The sequence below is a fragment of the Centroberyx affinis genome, unplaced genomic scaffold (assembly GCF_046629955.1).
Source record: "Centroberyx affinis isolate AG114_WGS23_722 - 3 ecotype Tasmania unplaced genomic scaffold, CSIRO-AGI_Caff_v1 ptg001080l_1, whole genome shotgun sequence".
Classification (NCBI taxonomy): domain Eukaryota; kingdom Metazoa; phylum Chordata; class Actinopteri; order Beryciformes; family Berycidae; genus Centroberyx; species Centroberyx affinis.
This window is the reverse complement of record NW_027279627.1, coordinates 341,494-362,251: the sequence shown is the minus strand read 5'-3', so window position 1 is coordinate 362,251 and position 20,758 is coordinate 341,494. Positions and strand designations below refer to the sequence as shown.

The 20,758-nt window shown below is 40.2% G+C and overlaps 1 protein-coding gene across 3 annotated transcripts; it reads left to right on the top strand.

Moving 5' to 3' along the window:
• The first annotated feature begins 3,771 nt into the window (after nt 1-3,771).
• On the top strand, nt 3,772-20,079 carry prkaa1 (protein kinase, AMP-activated, alpha 1 catalytic subunit). Of its 3 annotated transcripts, none has more exons than XM_071523328.1 (10): nt 3,772-3,795; nt 4,307-4,403; nt 5,822-5,963; nt 11,778-11,871; nt 12,198-12,342; nt 12,635-12,722; nt 12,889-13,113; nt 13,305-13,824; nt 15,124-15,250; nt 17,106-20,079. In XM_071523328.1, the coding sequence occupies exons 1-10, from the start codon at nt 3,772-3,774 to the stop codon at nt 17,399-17,401; spliced, it is 1,758 nt and encodes a 585-aa protein (XP_071379429.1). In that variant the 3' UTR covers nt 17,402-20,079. The 3 variants fall into 3 exon arrangements, with proteins under 3 accessions (XP_071379429.1, XP_071379431.1, XP_071379430.1); XM_071523330.1 differs by lacking the exon at nt 3,772-3,795 and having other exon boundaries at nt 4,256-4,403; nt 17,106-17,191; nt 17,255-20,079; XM_071523329.1 differs by lacking the exon at nt 3,772-3,795 and having other exon boundaries at nt 4,256-4,403.
• The last annotated feature ends 679 nt before the right edge of the window (nt 20,080-20,758 follow it).

Here is a 20,758-nt window from a genome sequence, read left to right as displayed (position 1 = left end):
TATTGTAGATATAAAATCCAATTAGTACAGCATTATCAGTGGCTGATAAATCAGTAATGTATATGTTCTTCGTCTTTACACATACCAACACTGTCAAGGGCCAGGCTGGTTTCTTCCAGAGGGCCTTCAAATATGTTGTGTCTTTGGAGTTGTCCCATCAGGAGTCGGCAAAACTCCCTGGTTGGCCCGCCATCATCTATGGCCCCCTCACCTTGACCATCCTCATCAATGAAAATAACATCCAGTTTGGACTCTGGGTCAATGGCTGGCACAATCCATCTCTTCGTTACGCAGAACATTTATGTGATTGGCCTTGGGACCAATCGGCAAACCCTTGACCTCAGAGTCTTAAGTCTGGCAGCAATGTCTACAGGTCTGTATGGAAACAAAAGACACAACTAAGTGTAATTTGTTGTGCTCACACTAATTACATTTCTGAAATCTTACTTAATTCCATATTTTACACTGGCTACTGTAGGCAGAAGTGCGTTTTCCGTATTTTCCCCATTGGCTAGAGAATATTGAATATCTTTTAAATATAATTATACAATTATAGTAGCATTTGATATATAAATACATAATATGTCATCACAAGGCAAATTCAGGTCAGTCAGTTAGCTGTCGCTAAAGGGAAAATTATACTTGTGCGTGTGCGTAGGTATGGCGTAGCCTATGTGCATCTCTCCATAAATTTAACAACAGGTGGGTGACGCAAGACGCAAAGACTCTGATTGGCCTCTTCGCATTTCCTGGGCATCTGCAGGGGGAAAGGAAGGGGCTGTGGTAGGGCGACCTGTCCATCACTGGATAGGCGATCTGTCAATCACTAGAAAAACAACCCTGTTTTATAACTGTTATATCCCATTAATGACACAATTATTTTGAAAATCGCCATAAAGAGACACATTAGAAGAAGTTGTCAAAAAAAATTACTGACTTTATATTTTGAACAAGAAGTTAGGTTGTGGATCCCATTGACTTGCATGGAATTGGGCCAGGTTTGGAGTCTTTGGAGCCAGCAACTAGCGGACGTTAGAGGAATTGCCACCTGCCGCCACTTCCTTATTGGCTTCAAAATTCTTAAAAAGTGTCAATTCCCTTTGTCCAAGTTGTACTATTGAATGACTATCAGGAAGAGGAGGGACTCTGAGCCACAACTCTACAAAATAAAACTGCTGAATGTTTCTTTTTTCTTTCCTTTTTATTTTTACCTTGCTCAATTAATTGTCTATACTCTTATATACATGAAATGTTGGTATGCTATTGTTCATCTAAGAATTTTAATTCAATGTGTTTTACTTTTAATTCATGATTCAAGGTCAGGCGGCATTTTGCATAATTTAATTTGAGTTGTGTGAATTATTTATTTTCCGATTTTTATGGCCAAAAGAGCAAAACGGCTACAATTGCAGGAAATGTGTTTTGAAAAACATTTCTATTCTATTCTATTCTATTTTTTTTTTGTCCATGGGGATAGTTGAGTAGGCGTGTGGCAAGATCTGAGATCGCCATACTGCAGTAACAATAATGGGACACTGACTTTTTGGACCCATGTTGGTTTGAACATTTACACTACCTTTACAAATGAGCCTTATTCATAGTAGTGTTGACTGGAAACAGGAAATAAAATCACCTGATGTCCACAAACCTTCTGTTCACTGTCAGTGGAGCAGCTCTTCACATCCTGACCAGCTCATTCTGTTATTCACAACTCACAAGCAGAACAAACCGGGCCAACACTGGCATCTCTGCAACATCTACAAGCAACCACAAGATGTCACTTCTGTACCTCTTCTCTCCAGGAGGATTTGGTCTGGGTTTTCACATCGATCTGACAGTGTGATTAGAGCAGGATGTCAGAATGTCTCAGGGAGGGCCACACAGTTTAGAGGGAACATTGGTCCTTAAAGGTCCCATATTGTGAAAAACACCAAAATTACATGACCTGCGACAGCTTCAGTTGCTAACCTGGATTAATTTATTCATTCATTCACGGAAAAACCCAGGTCCTATTTGCTGTGAGGCAACTTCAGGTCTGGTGATATATATTGTTATGCAAAAAGTGCCAATTTGTATATTATTTGCAAATAGTCTGCTGTCTCTCAGAACAAGTAAAAAAAAAAAACAGTAAACCTCCTGTCCTCTCGGTGGGTGGTATCTTTCCCTTAAGGTGATGATCAGGGCACAGGGACCAAAATTTATGGGCTAGAAGGAAAAAAATTAGTGACAAAATTATGTTGATTACAATTATTGGCAGGTGTGAAAAGAGAACACAGTTATAGACACACAGTACTTATCACCAGGTGCCTCAAGTGGACTAGATTAAACACTGACGCCTAGTGGCCATTGACAGAACAACAGACAGTGAAATGGTAAATATCCTACAGATACAGATGTACTTTATTAATCCCCATGGGGGGAAATGGGGTGTCACCCAGCAGCATATCCCAAAGCATGCTGAGAGCAGGCTGCTGATGTTCAGTGTTTTCAGGGAGCTTTTGTTTTTGTTCTTTGCTGTCCCTCTCCACGCCCACCAAAACATTTTGTGACTGCGGTTTCGGCCATAAACACATTTTATCGTCTCTAACCTATTATGTAGGCCTCATGAGATTTTCGCATCAGGTCTAGGCCTATATAATTTTGAATATTAATTCCAGAATTGGGAAATAGAAAACAATGTTCATTTTCACACTACAGACAAAAATATAAACCTTTTTTTCTGTTTTTGATGTTACCACATAGGTGGGAATTAAGTAGCCTATAACTAGTAACTAGTCATTTTACATAGGCTACACTGATCCTGTAACTCCAGGGAAATTTAAAAATGTCCGTAAATCAGAGTCAAGAGGAGAGAAGACAGGAAAGACGTACGCTTTTATTTTGAAAACAGATGTCATTTCGGAAGTGTTCTTTTTTCCCCTGTAACTCGGTCAGCGGTCAGGGCTAGAAGGCATTCACAATCTGGCAAACAGCCAGGTCAAGTCTCGCGAGGGGTTTGCGCGCTGTGTCACTTCATACAGCAAAAGTATTGAAGTAGCACCATCAGAACTTAAACTTCACTTGTGTCCAGTGCTAAATTTGTGCCGGATCCTGCCGGAACAGGATCCGGCACCTCGCGGTTTTGGACTACCTGCATTCCGGTACCTATTTGCGTGGACCCAGCACCTGGTGGCATGATATCAAACAATGTAGTGTTGCTAAAGGGCCTTAATGAGAACTTAATGAACTACAGATGATAAACTGAATTGAAAATAGCTGAGTTTCTATTTATGATTTCATTGCAGCACGATTAAATAGGCTTACTGTTCTGTTAAAGGTGTAATAAGTAGCCAACAATTTGTATTGTCTCATATAGCAGAGGTTCCTGGTCCAGCAATGGTTGTTTCACATTTTTCCAGGTCAGTGAGGAATAAGGAATAAAAAAAATAATAAAAAGCTAATGTGGAATGTAAGTCTATTGCTAAACTTGATAGCTTCGCTGCAGTCCCTTGTTGCCACATTAGGGCCACCAGCTGATCTATTTCAAGGCTTCAGTGGTGTGCTGTTTACTCGTCAAATTTGTATAAATATTTGATAAACTAAAGTTTTGGACTGCCTCTAGGCCTCATTGCTGTGGATAAACAACTCCGTGTAACCTGGCAACAGTCCGCAAATATAATGGAAATACTGCTGCCTTCATGTGCTGTCGGAAACATGGTATTACGAATTGAGCGCACATTAACCCAAAGTAGTGAATACTACTGGAAAGTCGCAATTACCCGAGTTGCCGAGATGAGACGTTTAGGGAGTCGGAGTGTTATATATATACATTTGGCCTATATAAAATAAAAATAAAAATATATTGTTCAGCATTTTGTGTAAATATTCCGTACTGTTGTATATCTCCATTTCCACTGTATGTTCAAATATTTTGCCATGCATTTTTGTTTTTAATTAAATTAATAAAACGTCAATTACATGCCTGAGGCACTTTTTCTCCACTTCAATGTAGTTATGTGCCTCTTGATAAATAAAAGGAAACAGTCGTCAAAATCTACTTTTGTTTCGGGAACCATCCTGTTATTTCAAACAAAAGGTAGTTGAAAGCGCAACAAGTCGTATTTACGACATAAATAACTGATTTAGGAGCTTATTAAGAGCACCTGAAGGCAGCATGGGACGTAACATTTGACGAAACGCGGATCCCTTCTAGACCGGAGCCGGCGCCTCCCACTCTCTACTGAGCAGCTGTAGAGTCGCAGACAGCGGAGTCAGGTCCATCTCTACCCGCAGCTAGCTAGCCTCACAGCAAGGCCACTGCGGGAAGATGGCGACGGACAAAACGAAACATGAAGGAAGAGTTAAAATTGGTCATTACATTCTCGGAGACACACTCGGAGTGGGGACGTTTGGAAAGGTTAAAGGTATGTATCGGGATCTTTGTGATTGTGCATTGTGCCAACTCGGAGATGGTGAGAATGAGAGCTTTTAGCCTCGCTGCTAATATAGCCTGCTAAGCATAAAGCTAACTTGTCGCAACGATAGGTAACGTTAACACACTTGTTGTCCCGGCTGTAGCTAGCTTAACTGACGTTAGTTTGCGGCTAACGTTAACGTTGCACAACATGATTTTTGGATGCAACTATAGCTGCAGACGACAGCGACTACAAGACCTTTTACGTAGATAGTTTGTATTTATACTCTTCTAATGTTAGTTGCGTTGTGCGCTAGCCAGCGAGCTAGAAGTCACTTGGCAAGACAGCCACCGGGAAGTAAAGCCTCTGGACTGATGTTAGCTGGCTGATTAGCAAGACCGTAGCCCGATTCGTGCCGTTTCCTCTTTCTCTCTTTATTTTACAAATCAAGTGGGAGTCCCACAGAAAAAAAGGGGAGAGCGGTACGAATCGGGGAAATGCGTTTGGTCTCAATCCTATCACTCCTTCGTATCATGGGGTTGTGTTTGCCTGTCCATTGGTAATCGATTGAGAGAAACTCCAACGGTACTAGGTGTGTGTGTTTTTTGGGTTCAGGGAGTGAGTTCGGCAAACCGGACAGACGCCCGGCCCAGTGTAGCTGGTCCAGAGGGCGGTACGACCAATGTGTCAACGTATTACAATGCCTGTGACTAGATGTATTAGTATAAAATGCGACTAAAGAATGTGCATACGTAAGACCTTCCTAGCTACATATTATCCCAGACGCTTACTAGCCATTGACATACCTTACCTCATTTACCCCTTATACCCGATTTGTAGGCTGCTTTTCACCCTGCAGTGTCATCTACCTTCTCGCCACACATGATAAGGTCCAACATACCTGAATAAAGTGAACCAGCCGGCCTCTCTTAAAAATAAAATAGTTAGTACAATCACTAGCCCTATTATAATCAGTTAATGACCAGTGAGTCATCTCTCCACACTCATTTTCTTTGTTGAAGGGGAACAGGACCACACTGCATTGGAGTTTAACTCAGTGATTCATTATGATCTTGATTACTGGAGACTTGGTTAATACTGCACTACAGACACAACTGTGAAAGTGACACCAGCTATTTGCTAACTCCCTCGTGCAAGCTTCCTGTCTTTTTACATCATCCAGATGTAATGTGACAGTTTCTCACTCTATTTCATGGTAGTTTGTGCCAATATAATGTTTGAGAAGGACCATACTTGCATACTTTAACCCAGGCTGCTGCTATTGCATATCCCTGTTTATATTTTCTCTCTTTATATTTTTTTCTCTTTCATTTTCATCTCTTTTCATGTGTAGGCTATTATCTGTCATACGTATTGTGTTCTAATTGCTGTTCCTTGTGTGCTGTCGTTCTCTCTTTTTCCTGCAGTGGGTCAACATGAGCTGACCAAGCACCAAGTGGCAGTAAAGATCCTGAACAGGCAGAAGATCCGCAGTTTGGACGTGGTAGGAAAGATCCGCAGGGAGATCCAGAACCTCAAGCTTTTTAGGCACCCTCACATAATTAAACTGTAAGTCCTAGATTACACCCTGCTCGCTGCTCCATAATCCCCCTGCTGCCACATTAGTGCCACCCACTGAGCTATTTCAAGGCTTTAATGATGTGTTTTAGAGTACATCCATCTAGGACAATATCTGCCTGACCCAGTCTCCTTTCCCTTCAGTCCTTTGCTCTTTTTGCCTTTTGTTTGTTGTTGTTTATCCCCTCTGTTGACCTTTCTTTGTGAGTTACACAAGTGCTTTACAGATTTAACATCATACCCATAAATGTTGTTCTTTGTCTTCCTGCATGCCTTGCAGTGTGAGCTTTTATTGAGTTCAGTACAAATCTATATTTGCGACATAGCTTACAAAATCATGGTTCGGTATGTCGGTATATGCCTCGATTTTGAGGTTGTGGTTTGGCGCGATTGGAGAAAATTGCCACTAACAATCCAAACTTGCTGTTTTGTGTTTTTGGTAAGACAAACATGCTACCTGTCCAGGTTTAATTTTTTTTATGGCACTGCTGCCAAGCATCTGCATGTTCTGATGTTAGTTAAGTGACTAGGATTTTGAGTGAGTCATTGTTGAACTGCAAGTCTGAATTGACTCTGCTAGACTATGAGGTGCTTCTCTGCTGGCCCACAGATGACGCCGATTGACTACTAGGGCGTTACATAGCCACTGTTGAGTGAGAGAACCAGGGTGGGAAATTAACGCACGTCACCCGCCAAATGTGGGTGAAATGTGGGTACATTTTATTAGGCTCACCCGCCGCTGAGGCGACTGGCGAGTGAACAAAGTTTACCCAAACAGGACATAATCACCAGTTAGCAGACCCTTCAGAAAACCTGCTCCCACAGTGACCCTCATGTACTGCCCTCTGGTTACAGCTAATATGTCCCTTTTTTTTCTTCCCATGACCACTCCCGGCACCAGGCTTAGCCATGTAGTTTCAAAACAAATCGTTGTGATATGAATCTCGTTACCAAAGAAAACATTAAATAGGGCAGCCTCACCCGACCGCCCACTACGTCAGTCCAGCTCGGCTATCCGGAGGCCAGAACGAGTGTCTTTTTAGGTGCTGGTGGGGGGGGGGGGGTCTACCGTACTGCCTGGTGTATGAGTGCACGCTGTATTTCCCTTATGCAGGGACAGCACCTTGCTTGGCAGAAAGCATTCCACACAAACAAATGCACACACAGAGCCTGGCTCTTATTTATTAGGCAATACTCCTGATCACCTAACAAATACATGAACTATAGCCTATAATATGTTTTTTAGTCATATTTAGCCTTTAACATTTTAAAAAGTATATAATTTAGGAATCTACCAGACACAATGGCTAGTGGATTGAAGAGTTAATTTTCCACCCTGGATAGTGCCCCAAAGTGCTGAAAGTAATTGGGATGTGCAAGCTTTATATACATTGCTTTCTGTAGAGGAAGCACTTCCATGGTGTTTTAAGATGGTAATGGATTGTACAGTGTCTTTTGATAATAAAAGTTCTGTATTGTTTGAATAATTTCATGATAAGAATAAAGAGGAGTTATCTTTGCTCCATGTACTTGATTTTTGCAAGGAATCATGAGTAGTGTTACATAAAAAAACGCTCCTTGGAATGGCCACTTGTTGTTCCCATTCCTAGCAGTAGCCTATTTGTAGTTGAGATAGTGTGAACATTTTTGGATTTTGTATATTTCTTAAATGCAAGTGCATTTTGTTGACTCACTGAAGAGCAATGGAATTTAATGTGATAGAGATGTTTTTATTTTCTGTTTCTTCAATAGATACTAGACAGTAGGGTTGTGCCCATGTACGATGTCATCGGACATCAGTGATGGTGCTGATGTGACTTTTTCAAGTGGCGATGTTGAGGTTTTTTTTATCAATATACCAGTAATATAATTTGAAAATAACATTTTACTTTTGCAAGGTAGCCATTAGTCAAAACAGCAAAATCATTGTAGAGCCTAAGTGACGTTGCATGAGAACAATGCTCAGCTGAGTCAGTGGAGGAAAGAGACGAGACACACACAGCCCTACAGCGCGCACACACACACACACACACACACACACACGCATACAGGCAGCTTTCTCCTCACTTCTAACATGTTTCAAGTCACGAAAAAGTGTGGCGAGGCTTAGGTCTAGCCTGTGTTTTTGAGTGCAGTTTGAGTAAAGTTAAAGTTATGAACTTTAAGAACTTGTAAATACTTGTTTCTATTTTTTTCGGCTGATTACTCACCAGCGGACACCCCCTTATTACACACTTTATACTGAACCAATTATTATTCAGTTATGCCACTTACTGGCAATTGTTGTGTGGATTATTTCATGTGGCTATGACTTGTTTCTGTAACATATGTTGTTATTAGGGTGGATGCAATTAGAAATCTCATTATGGAACATTTGTCCTTTATGTGGTTTGACCCTAACTTCTGATTAAATTTGTTAGGCTCAAGGACTGACTGGCACCCCCGACACACTAGTCAAACCATTACAGTGTGTATGTGTGTGTTTGTGTTATTACGTATCTTTAAAATGCTTCCAGCATTAGCTGTTGCTACACTGCAGAGATTGTTGAACTGTATTTAAAAACTAACTCTATGGGATGAAAAATGGAGAGAGATGGGGACAAATAGCAGTTTGACACTGGTGTTATCTCTCTGTAGTCTAGGCCTATACTGTATCTGTGATACTGAGATTGTATTTCTGTGAGTGATCTTTCACCAGTGGTTGCTGTTGCTGGTAGGACAGTGGTGGAGATCTGTAAAGTCAGCATCCTCCTCCAATAGATGCTTTTCCTGGGGTTTGCAAACGTGCTGATGGGATTATGAAATAATATTTGCATGGATAGGCAGTGAAACTTAATTCAAGGCCAACTATAAAGTCAGGAGGGTTTTCCATAACTCATGTAAACTAAAGAATCTGTAGTTTTGGAATATGGGCTTTGTCACACTGGCAGTCTATTCAAAGCATGATAAGCTGTAAGGCAGAATATACTGTAACCACAGTAGCCAGGTAAAAATAGCCTCATAGTTTGACTTAAAGTGGAAACCTCTAGATTTAAGAATTAATATTATATTATCCAGGACAGTCTATTTATGGACATGAACGTCTTGCCTAAAGCCAGAAAATGGAGAACTAAAACTTGTGAATGAATTGGTTCGCTCCAAAGACAAAGACATGGTATTTTTCCCAATTCATTCTCTATGGAGCAGATGTTCCGTCTTGACAACAATACAGGTTCAAGTCTCATGGTGTGTTTTCACAGGGGCATCATTTCACGCGAGTGATAGGCGTGTTTCCTTGCTGCACCTGATTGGACGAACGCTGTCACTCGCTGGGCCTTCTGCCCCCGGATTTCAAACTGGAAAAACATGGCGGCTCGTTTGCAAACTTTCTCTTATATTAAGAAAATAGTTCACCGAAATGTGTTTCTGAAAACATTTGAGGCGCCCCATCTCTCGAAACACACCACAGTGCTACCAGAAACGTACCATCAGGTCTCTGGTAAAGGTGACTGTCAGAGTCAATGGGAGGCCGGCCCGGGGATAAGGAGACATTTTTTTGGTTCCAAAAGAGCAATACTGCACAGTAAAGATCATTTGGGTTTAAAAAGTAAAACACTTGAGTGCTTTGTTCATTGTCGGTGCATGCAACATGCTACTTACGTCCTAGCTTTAAGCCATAGTTCTCTGGTTCCTGACTTTGAGAGAGAGAGAGAACATTCACTTAATGATTTGACTGTTCTAGACAACAGAAATAACATGAAGTCTTAAATTCTGTGGTTTTCACTCACCAACAAACTATGTTTTAGACCGCTAGACCATATTACATTCTTAAGCAATTACACTGGTGCATGCCACATTTGATGAGTAATAGCTGATGAAAGAGACAGAAAACTGTAGTTGGCCAAAAGACACAGTGCAAACTACAGACCTGTGTAGGTCAAGAGTCACTCATGGAGTCAAGATGTACAATCTAATCAGAAACTCATCCCGGCCTGTAACACCCTTAACTAGTCAAACATATGACTATTAAATAGAAATATTTTTTATTACTGTAAATATATACATGCAATCTATTTTTACTACTGTAAATGTAGGCTATACTTTGAATCTATAAGTATAGGATATTTGCTTTTTCTAGGAAGCAACAATGTTGGAAGTAACAATGTTAGATTTTGTATTGTGTGGCTGTTTGGTCTCTAAGGAATCAAAAGTAGAGCAATCTGCGCTCCATCTAAGACAAAAAAGCCACATTGAATCGGTACAGATGCTGAGATAAATGCAAAATTCTTCTTTTTGACACAAGTGCCAAAAACAAAAAGTGCTTGGGTGTACAAACAGTCAGTACAAACACGCAAACAGAAGCACTGATGATGGAGTGAGGACTGAAACGTTTGCTGCTTCTACACATTCATTCATCTTCCCTCTAGTGAATCTGGTGTTTTTGAATTGTTGCACAAGTTTCAGGGTCAGACATTATTTTAGCATGCAGTTGTTGGTACAATGAGCGGCTTCAAGCCTGCAGGGGTTAATTGTCCAATTAGTCTCTGTTTGTTTGTACAATACGGTTTCTGTGCTACCAAGAGAGAGCCATTTCAAGCCAGCAGGGTCAGCTGTCCCTTTAGCTTGTTGTTCAGCTTGATGTTGAGTATGACACTCATAGGGAGATATGTGGTATATGTTCAGGTCTAGGTGCGGTGCCAATGTAGTGTGGAAGAACGTAGTTATAATGGGTGCTGAGTGGGTGGAGATGGTGAAGAGAGGGCGGTTCTGGGGTGCGAGAGTGTCCTGTTGAGCCTTGGACTTGTAGTACAGGCAGCAGTGTTTCCCACAGGTTGACAGTTTACTTTGGCAGCATTGAGAGAGGGGGTTATTGGCGACTTGTTATTGCCGTTTTATTTAGTTTGCGCAGTGACACATATTGTTTCAGGCACTACATTCTCTCAATCTAGTATAAATTAATGGAATTGCAACATTAGCTGACTATTATAATTCCATCTGATTATTGAGGCTGGGTTTCAAACTGTCTCTCCATTCTGTTTGTGTCACCACAGATGTGTTGTGTCATAGGTGCAGTGAATTGTGGTCATTGTAGTTAACTAACATGCTTTTGGCCAGCCATAAATCTTGATTATTTGAAAACTACATTGGTGAGAACCTCCAGCTTTATGTATCACAGCACTCAAAATGAATCCAAAACCAAAATGACATGGCTGGCTGTTAATTTACTTGGGTGAGCCACCCAAATATTATCATTGTATTTGAAACACTGGGCAGCATGTGTCAGGGTTTGTTTATGTGTGTTTGGTCTGGTATTGAATTTATCGTCACTCGTAAATGCTCTAAAGCACTTTGTAGATTTTTCTTTGCTGCTTGTTGAGCAAACTGCTTTATAATGTTGGTGCTCAGTACAATAATTATTAGACTTATGAAACAGCCTAAGTTGCTGGGTTGCTCCAAACGCATCTATGATGGAAAACTGTGATGTGGTTTTCCATAGAGCTTTTCAAAATGTTTGTAGAATGGCCTCAAGTGGTCACCATCTTGTAGTGCCCACCTCGAGTCCCTTTGCTAGACATTGTAGTAGGGGAGTTGGAGAACACTCTTACGAAACCTTCCCTGTTGCCACTTTTGATGTTTCCATAATACTTAGCTATTAGATATGTAATACAGGAAAATTAAATCACACATCACCCCTTTGATGATAATTTTTTTCCTTGGTTCAAATCATGAAATCATGAGTCATAACCCTCTATATTTGAGTAGTATGATCTCAGCTGATTATTGATGGGTTGCGTGATGTAAACCTTGTGATTGTTATTCCTACAGGTATCAGGTTATCAGCACCCCTACAGATATCTTCATGGTGATGGAGTATGTCTCAGGAGGAGAGCTCTTTGACTACATCTGCAAAAATGGAAAGGTAGTACAATATGATACTTTGTCCTGAAAGAGTCTTATAGGCCTATGCCCTCGTATGATTATGTCCCACCTTTCTTTCGCTCTTTCTGTCTGTGTCATATATGTCATATGCCTCTCAGTTATTCTGTGGGGACTTGAACATAGAAGTGCATAATTTTCTCAGTTTTGCTGCCTACCTATGATGCAGATCATCTTTTGATGGCATAAAACCAGCAAAGTTTTGAAATTATATGAGGAACACAACACTCAGTCCTGTTTAGTCAGCTCTGATGTGCTGACTAAGTCACAGAGAAGATCACACCTAATGGACCATCTCTGTTTTGACAGTTGGATGAGAAGGAGAGCCGTCGGCTGTTCCAGCAAATTATCTCAGCAGTAGACTACTGCCACCGACACATGGTGGTGCACCGAGACCTCAAGCCAGAGAATGTCTTGCTTGATGCCCAGATGAATGCCAAGATTGCAGACTTTGGTAAGTCATCTTCTTAGCCCCAAACCCACACACTTCCTCTTCTTTATGTGGTTTAGCAACAGACAAATGTTGCAGTTATGAACTCTTCACAGGTGATATTAATAGAAAAAGATGCGCTAAAATCCAGCTTTTTTCAGCTTTATTGGAGTCTGAATGGTTAATTATTCATAAATCTACATTGGTGAACAAAAGTGGTTCTTAAGCTGTATGAGAATGTTAAAGCTATGGTTGTTTGAACTGAGCATAGCTTATGTGTATGTTGCATAATATAACACTGTAAAATTTTGTGCAGGTTTATCAAACATGATGTCAGATGGAGAGTTCCTGCGAACAAGCTGTGGTTCTCCAAACTATGCTGCTCCTGAGGTCATCTCAGGAAGGTAATATGTTCTGTCCTCATTATTAGTTAATACAGGGTCTGCAGTTGTAAGCATTCTCCCATCATGTTGGGAAAAGGTATTGCTTAATAAACAAAACCAAGCCATAACATTGATTTAATAGGACCATTTCTCTTTACTGTCTGTGCCCCATGAACATTTTCCTCAGGTTATATGCTGGCCCAGAGGTGGATATCTGGAGCAGTGGGGTGATTCTCTATGCCTTGTTGTGCGGGACGCTTCCCTTTGACGACGACCATGTGCCAACGCTCTTTAAGAAGATCTGCGATGGGATCTTCTTCACACCGCAGTATCTGAACCCCTCAGTAATAAGTCTCCTTAAACATATGCTGCAGGTAGACCCCATGAAAAGAGCCACCATCAAAGAAATCCGGTGAGCTTGAGGAGATCAAGTCAAACTATTGCTACAATCATTCAGTCCTTTGTGGCTTTGTTGTACAGTGCATTATCTTCTTATAGACGACCATTGATGTAAAACTATAGTCCTATTTAAACTGTTGCACTCATGATCTGTGGTTTGTTGTGTCTTTATTTGCTTGGTGTATGCATTTTCTCTTCCCACAGAGAGGACGAATGGTTCAAAGAGGACCTACCCAAGTACCTGTTCCCCGAGGATCCCTCCTACAGCAACAACATGATTGACGATGAGGCTCTGAAGGAGGTCTGTGAGAAGTTTGAGTGCACTGAGGAGGAGGTCCTGACCTGCCTATACAGTCGCAACCACCAGGATCCGTTAGCCGTTGCCTACCATCTCATCATTGACAACCGTCGCATCATGAGTGAGGCCAAGGACTTCTACCTGGCCTCCAGCCCTCCTGACTCCTTTCTAGACGACCAGCACCTGACCACCTCTGGAGCGGCTGTGGCCGGCACTCCCAAGCCCCACCCCGAGCGCGTGCCCTTCCTCGTGGCGGAGACCCCTCCCAGGCCTCGCCATACGCTGGACGAACTGAACCCCCAGAAGTCCAAGCACCAGGGTGTCAGAAGGGCCAAGTGGCACCTGGGTATCCGCAGTCAGAGTCGACCCAATGATATCATGTCGGAGGTGTGCCGTGCCATGAAACAGCTGGATTATGAGTGGAAGGTAAGGAGAAAGTTCATAAATGGGGTATAAGGGAGAGAGCAGATAGGCCTAAACTGGCATTTCTCATGTTGTTGTTGAAAGACGATAAAAATGAAAGGGGGTCAGATAGTTATAAATGAAATGGGCTTTACTTTTCTTTGCTTTATAGCCTACCTGAGCAGGGCTACTGTAATACTCATCTAGCCCATTTAGAAACAGCAAAGTGCCAGCAAATGTCAGATGCTGAAGACTAGAGGATGAATTTGGGATTAAACAAAACAGTTGTACAATAAGGGAGATGAAATGCAAGAGACGACTCACTAAATATGAACTCAAAAACATTCCCTTCATTTTTTTCTTGCAGGTATAGTTCTACTTGACCTAGAATGGAATGTTGTCTTTAGACCATCTTGATTTATTTTTAGATAAAAAACATAGGTTGTTAGAATATACCAGTTGACTCATACTTTTTAATTATCTTGTGAGAAAATGCAAGGCAGTTTCCAAGGGAAATGCTGTGTTTCCTGTTTTTGCTCTGGCTCTGATATGAAGCAGCTATTTTAGTGTTTGGGGATACACAGTAGTAAAGCCTGGTAATTTAGATTAGACTACACAGAACAAGAAAACTCTCTGTGCTTAATCGTCCCTGTGAGCTGAACGCTTGCCCAAAAACATAAAAGTGCTTCTCGGCGGTCACATGACTTGTTTCTTTTGTTTGTCAAGCTGTTGATAAAAGTTTGTTCTTGATGTTATCACACTCTGTCTGATAATTCATTTAAACATTTTTCCCTGACAAAGGCTGCTTTTTCAAGACTTGAATCTATAGCCATTGTATCTATTAGGGATGTTCAGAGATGTTACTATTTGTGTTTGTATCTGTATTCATCAGCCAACCAATTCGGATAAATCCAGATGTGGGCGGAGCTTAAACTGGAAATGGTTGCCGTTTAGACTGAAATGTTAAAAATCCCCCAAATTCGTATGTTTTTTTTTCTCCCCTTGTAATCATTGCCATTGTTATTGTTGAGATATTAAAGCTTTAAACTCTAAACTCTTTACAATGACTTATCAATAGTAATTAAGTATAAAAACAGCAACCTAGATGTTATGTAACCATAAACATAGGCTTTATAAGCACAGCCATAAACAGTGGCTCTCGCTCTCTCTCTCGCTCTCTCTCTCTCTCTCTATTCTCTATTCTCTAAATATTCGGGTCAAATGCATTATTTGTATTGTGCCGAATACGGTCCTGGGGAACATCCCTATAGATACAATGGCTTTATATTGTCTCAGTTTCTTCACCCTTCTTAACTCTTCCAGGTTGTGAATCCATATTATTTGCGTGTGAGAAGGAAGAACCCGATCACCGGGATGCAAACCAAGATGAGCCTGCAGCTCTACCAGGTGGACAGCAGAACCTACCTCCTTGACTTCCGTAGCATAGACGGTAAGTTGAAACCACACTTGGTTCTGCATCATTATTTCCATTTTCTAACCTCACAAAGATAGATTCTTGCAGTTGACACATGAAGTATACTCTAATAGTGAAAAGGATATTGGGGCAGAGGCATTATCCAGCCTCTTCAAAAAGGCTGTGTGTTTCAGGAAAATTTTAATTCAGTAATAATCTCAAGCCATTGCATTCAATTTCAAATTGCACATTACAAATTCAATTAATGAATTAATTTATTCAGCAAATTTTGAATTCAGAAGTTCAATATGAGCATGAGAAATTAAAATGTTTGTCATTTAAACACAATCTCTGCTGGCAGTAATCTCTTTCTATAATGATGTCACTGATCTGTAGAGTGAAAATGATTGTCACTGAGCATAGATGTGCATGCACAGGAAGAATTCATTATTTGATATGTTGTAAATGTATTGTAATGTGAAAGTGACATCTGTGCCGAGCTAGACTCATTTTTGAGGAATGTACTACTGCCGCAAGTAGGCCTACAGAATTGTAGAAATCCATTTGATTGTTGCCAAATATGTAATACAATATTTTGGAATTATGTTTTTTAGAGCCAGAACAAAAGTACCTCAGAGTCTGCCAATAAGCACCGTAGCTGTATTCTCACGAAATTAGCATTTTTGATGGAAAGGTGACTAAACCTAAAATGATTCAGTGATGAGTTAGCTCTGCATAGCAGGGATTTAATTCCAAATCTGTGCAACCTCAGACTTATCCTTTGTATTAAGCACTGTGGGTTAGATCTACCATTACAAACTAATTTCTACAAATATTTGTATCGATAATAGTCATGATAGGCATAAACGTTAGGCAGGGATGGGTAGAATCTGATGGTGAGAAATAAATTGCTAAAAATCGTTTGGCTATTAATCAGTGTCTTTGTTGTATTTGTCTGTATAAACTAACAGTATGCTTGTCTCATACTCTTCAGTTGAGCAGTGCAGACCAGCCAGTATTAAAATGAAACAAGTACTTCTTTAAAAAGGATGCCCGCGGTGCGTTGAAAATCCCCCCAAATTTCAGATGAGAAAAACTTGGTAACGCAGGGTTGCATGGTTGATTTCAGTTATTTTGGATGTGCGACTCACTGTGCAGCCAATTCTGAAAACTAATAACTTTCCCCACATACCTCCGGTCTTCTCCGAAGAACTTAATGCCCATGAATAGAGTCGGCCAACTCTGAATCAAAGCTTTAGAGTGGAAATACACTGTTAGGGTTTTTTTTTTTTTTTTTTTTTTTTTTTTTACTATTTAATAGGTGAAAGTTACGAAAGATACTGAAAACAAGCAGCATTCATGGCGGCCTCCCACCCCAACTCTTTCAACTGAACACAAGGACCGGAAAAAAATTCACCCAAGGTCATTACGTGGTCACATACCACTCACACACAATGTTTGTATAAAGTTTGTGACCCATTAACATTACCAGACATTCTGGCAAGCCCTGAATTCAGCCCCCCGTATCTCAGCGGTATTTACTTGGATTCTGTCCTATAGTACTCTGTTTCAGTGGGGAATACATAAATGATTGACTCGGCGTTGAGGCCCTGAGCTTTTGCACAGGGCCGCTCACCAGTACTTCAAAGGAAGATATGAGATAAGATGGGTCATTAACTTCACACAGGCATACAATGTAAAGGGTATGAGACGACATTTTGACTTTAGATGAAGAAGTTGATTTATGCTCAGTCCCTATATTTATACTCTGGGAGGGCTGACTGAATTAACTATTCTATATCATCAAAATCAATCGCTTATACTTAACTTGCACTCACCATCATTTATCAAGAATGAATCCTAGTCATTGTTTCTTTGTGTGTTGTTTCAGATGAAATGTTGGAAACTAAATCTGGGACTGCTACCCCTCACCGCTCCGGGTCAGTGGGGAACTACCGCACGACCATTAAGAACGATGTAGACGGGGGAGAGGGGAAGGGGGACACTCCGGCGGCGTCGACCCCGGTGCACCCCGCCAAGGCCGCAGAGGGCTCCTTAGCGTCGTCGCTGACATCGTCCGTGGACTCGACGGGAGGCGGGGACAGCGCGTCTTACCCCCGACCGGGAAGCCACACCATAGAGTTCTTTGAGATGTGCGCAAACCTTATTAAATTACTTGCACGATAGCTCGCAAAACAATCGCTAGCCTTTTTTTCCTCTCCGAGTGTCTTTATAGCAATAAGCATGCAACTGATTCATGGCTCAGTTCATCTCCACTGAGGATGAACTGATTGTTCCATGGCACTGATGCAGGTTGGAAATCCCCTAAGCTGATGGGTTGTATATCAAGCTGGCAGGGGATGTTAGGGGTTATAGGGAAGGATGAATGACAAGCTACTTAATAGTTATGACAGAATAACATTTAAGAGATGGTTTTACATTTTCCTGATCAATTTTTATTAGCAAATGACCACATCCCACCTACACACATAAGTCCTGAGTGATTACACTGAATTTTCTGTACTGTAGCCAGTGAGCACTGCTTTTCAGTACGGAGAACAAAAGCAAGTTTTTGCCTGCAGAGAAAGAAGCCACGAGTTGAGGTTTGGTTACTTGGGTGGCGAAGGTATAGGATGCAGGGAGCACTTTTGCACATTTTTCTTTTCTTTCCTGCTGCTCTGTTTTTCTCTCAGTGGAGATCAGAGAAGCGGTGCAGGTGTCTCGGGGCGCTGCACTGGCTATAACGAGGGTTGTCATGCCAATCATGCTCATTGGACTCTGAAGAAGTGCAATGACCCCTGTATTTCTCTCTTGTGTCAGGGACAAAAGAGTGCTTCGTCACAATTATGTTTGGTTTTCTTTTTTGTGAATTTGATTGAGTTTTTTTCAAAGACTAAATTTTCATGGTTTTGTCCTTGTTGTAAAGATTTCTGTTTGAATTTGTCTGTCCCCTACATTTTTATATATAAAGAATTGAATATATTTATCAGTGCTTTAAGTGGGAGGATTGTAGGTTATATCAGAAACGGAATTATGACCTTTTTTTTTTTTCTTGCATTAAGATCTATTGCTGGATGATGATATATTCTTTTTTTTTTACTGGTTTTCAAATCAATATCACAGTTTTGTTTCCTTCAATCACAGTTATTCTGATACACTTGATTGTCTTTCCAGATAAACATAGCCTACTTTCTCCACTTAAGCAAGAGGTATTTGCCATGACAGTCAAAATTTAGATATATATCATTTTCAGTGTCTCATATTGAAATGACAAGTTGATTATTATGTTTTTGTTGTAGTATTTTCTTTATTTCTTGTTTTTCAGATTAAGGATAATTACCGAGTGACATGCCTTTTGCCTACATCCAGTTTGTAAATGCCAATCCATAACAAATGTATAGGGCTCAGGGCTCAATTTGAATATGATTAGTAGCAATTACATGCAGTGCATGGACAATGTGTATTGGCAGGTGAATACATCCAAAATATTGTCATTGTTAGATATGCTAAGTTTATTTTTTGATGGCCCATACAGTACATTCCCCCGAGGGGTGACTTTGGAGAAAGGTTTACATATTTGTCTAAACCTGAAACAACCTTAAAGAAGTGTTAGATATGTCTTTTAATAATGAATATGATGTGTCCCCCTCCATTACCTGTCCAAAGTCTTTTTTTAAGTCTTAAGTAGTGTCTGTCATTTGGCTGCCTTATCATTATCAGTACTGTTAATCAGTTTTTATATCAGTAAAAGTTGAACACAGTTGTGGTCAGAATTATTGGCACCTCTTGCAATTTTGTCGATTCAGTTTCTGTGAAGTAAAAAAAAAAAGATTTTCATACACTGATTATTCTGATTGTCAACATTACAGAACAAAACTTCTGTATGACTATCAACTGTGAAATTTGAAAAATGATTTCTATAATATTGGCAACCTAGACCTCAGTAACTGCTAAAATCTCTTAATAGTGGCGATAAGATAACCGGGCAGTTCTGTAAATGTGAACTGGTCTCACAGCACTGGCAGAACTTCATCCTCAGAGGTTTATCTCATCCTGTTGCTCAGAAACTGCTGAGGGAGTGAAAGTGCATCAGGATGTGTTGGGGGTGTCTGGTGTTTCAGGACTAAACTGGGATTACAAATATCTGTTAGCATGAAGCTCACAGTATTATGAGAGACTAAAAATTAACAGAATTACAGTTTTAGTTTTTGTGATTATTAAGAAGTGTCAGCAGTTGCAGAAGTCAACATTGCCAATATTGTTGTTCATGTAAATTTGTTTGGTTTTTTTTATTTTTGACATCGTGGAGACCAAAAGTGTTTTTATATTTCACAGAAATGATTAATCTTTTACAAAAATTGCGAAGAATGTCAATTGTGGCCATGCCTGTTTCTCTTGCTGTCCTGTGTGTGTGGGGCAGGTTTGGACTGAAATCTTATGTATTGATATTTGACCGATATGTCTCAGTTTTAAGATATAGTCTATGAAATATTATAGTGATCATGGTAAAGAGACATACGCTATGGTCTTTGAAATATTTGTAGAACTAAACATTTTTAGTTTTGAAGGGCAGATGCAAGTAATGATTAAAATTTTGTCATAGGGTAAATCATGGGTTTTGTGGGGAAAATGTGTGTGTGAAACCATGATGTTTGGAGAGCTTATGGTGTTATGAGTGGTGAGTCCCAAGAGTGGACTGTTTGCAGGAAAAATAATGTTGTATCTGTCAGAACTGCTTCAAAGAAATCTTGTTCTATTTTTCTTTGGTGTGTAAAGGGACCCTACCAGGATGACCAATGTAAATCTCAATGGACAGTGTTGAAATCATTTGTATACACAACTGCCTAATAAACAGCTAAATTGCACACACTTCCCAGCAAAGCTATCCTGTTTGTTTCTGGTGTTGTGACAGCCATGAGGGGAAATTATGTCTTTTTAACTTGAAATGACAATATGGACACAGATATTGTAGCAAATTACTTGACCATTCACTGGTAATTACTTCTGTTTATTTGTAAAGAAACTTACATCAAACAAACCGAAATTACTCAATAATTTAGAAGTTCTTAGTAACTGAAACTATAATGCAAGGAGATATAGCCTAAGGTATTGATTATTTAGTTTTGCAATAACTTAGATCAGATATGTCAGTTGTTTCTGCAACGTCGAGGTGATAGAAAGAATTGAACAATTTAGGTTAAATTTGTGTTCAGTTAGGATTCAACAGTAGACAAATTTAACAGCCTGTGAGCTGACATGTTACTGGAAATTGAGCTGAGACTTGATGTACAGCAGAAGGCGCCTGGTCGACTCCAACTGTGGCGACATCTAGTGAGTATGAACGGTTTTATTTCCACGAATATCGCTAAATCGCTAAATAGGCTGTTATTTGATGACACTGTTATTTTATCTAAATTCTGTTTCATTTTATTTTTATTTTTTGTCTGTTTATTTAATCTATGATATCTATCGACCCCCCTGTGCTTCCACCTGTGGAAACCAATTGTGATATTGTTTTATAGACCTGTGTAATAATGTTATGAA

What these genes read in the sequence shown, in the direction of transcription:
- prkaa1 (XM_071523328.1), top strand. Translation starts at nt 3,772, where the DNA reads ATGAGACGTTTAGGGAGTCGGAGT. An exon ending in CACCCTCACATAATTAAACT is followed by an intron (nt 5,964 to 11,777) that starts GTAAGTCCTAGA and finishes TTATTCCTACAG; the next exon opens with GTATCAGGTTATCAGCACCC. An exon ending in GCCACCATCAAAGAAATCCG is followed by an intron (nt 13,114 to 13,304) that starts GTGAGCTTGAGG and finishes CTCTTCCCACAG; the next exon opens with AGAGGACGAATGGTTCAAAG.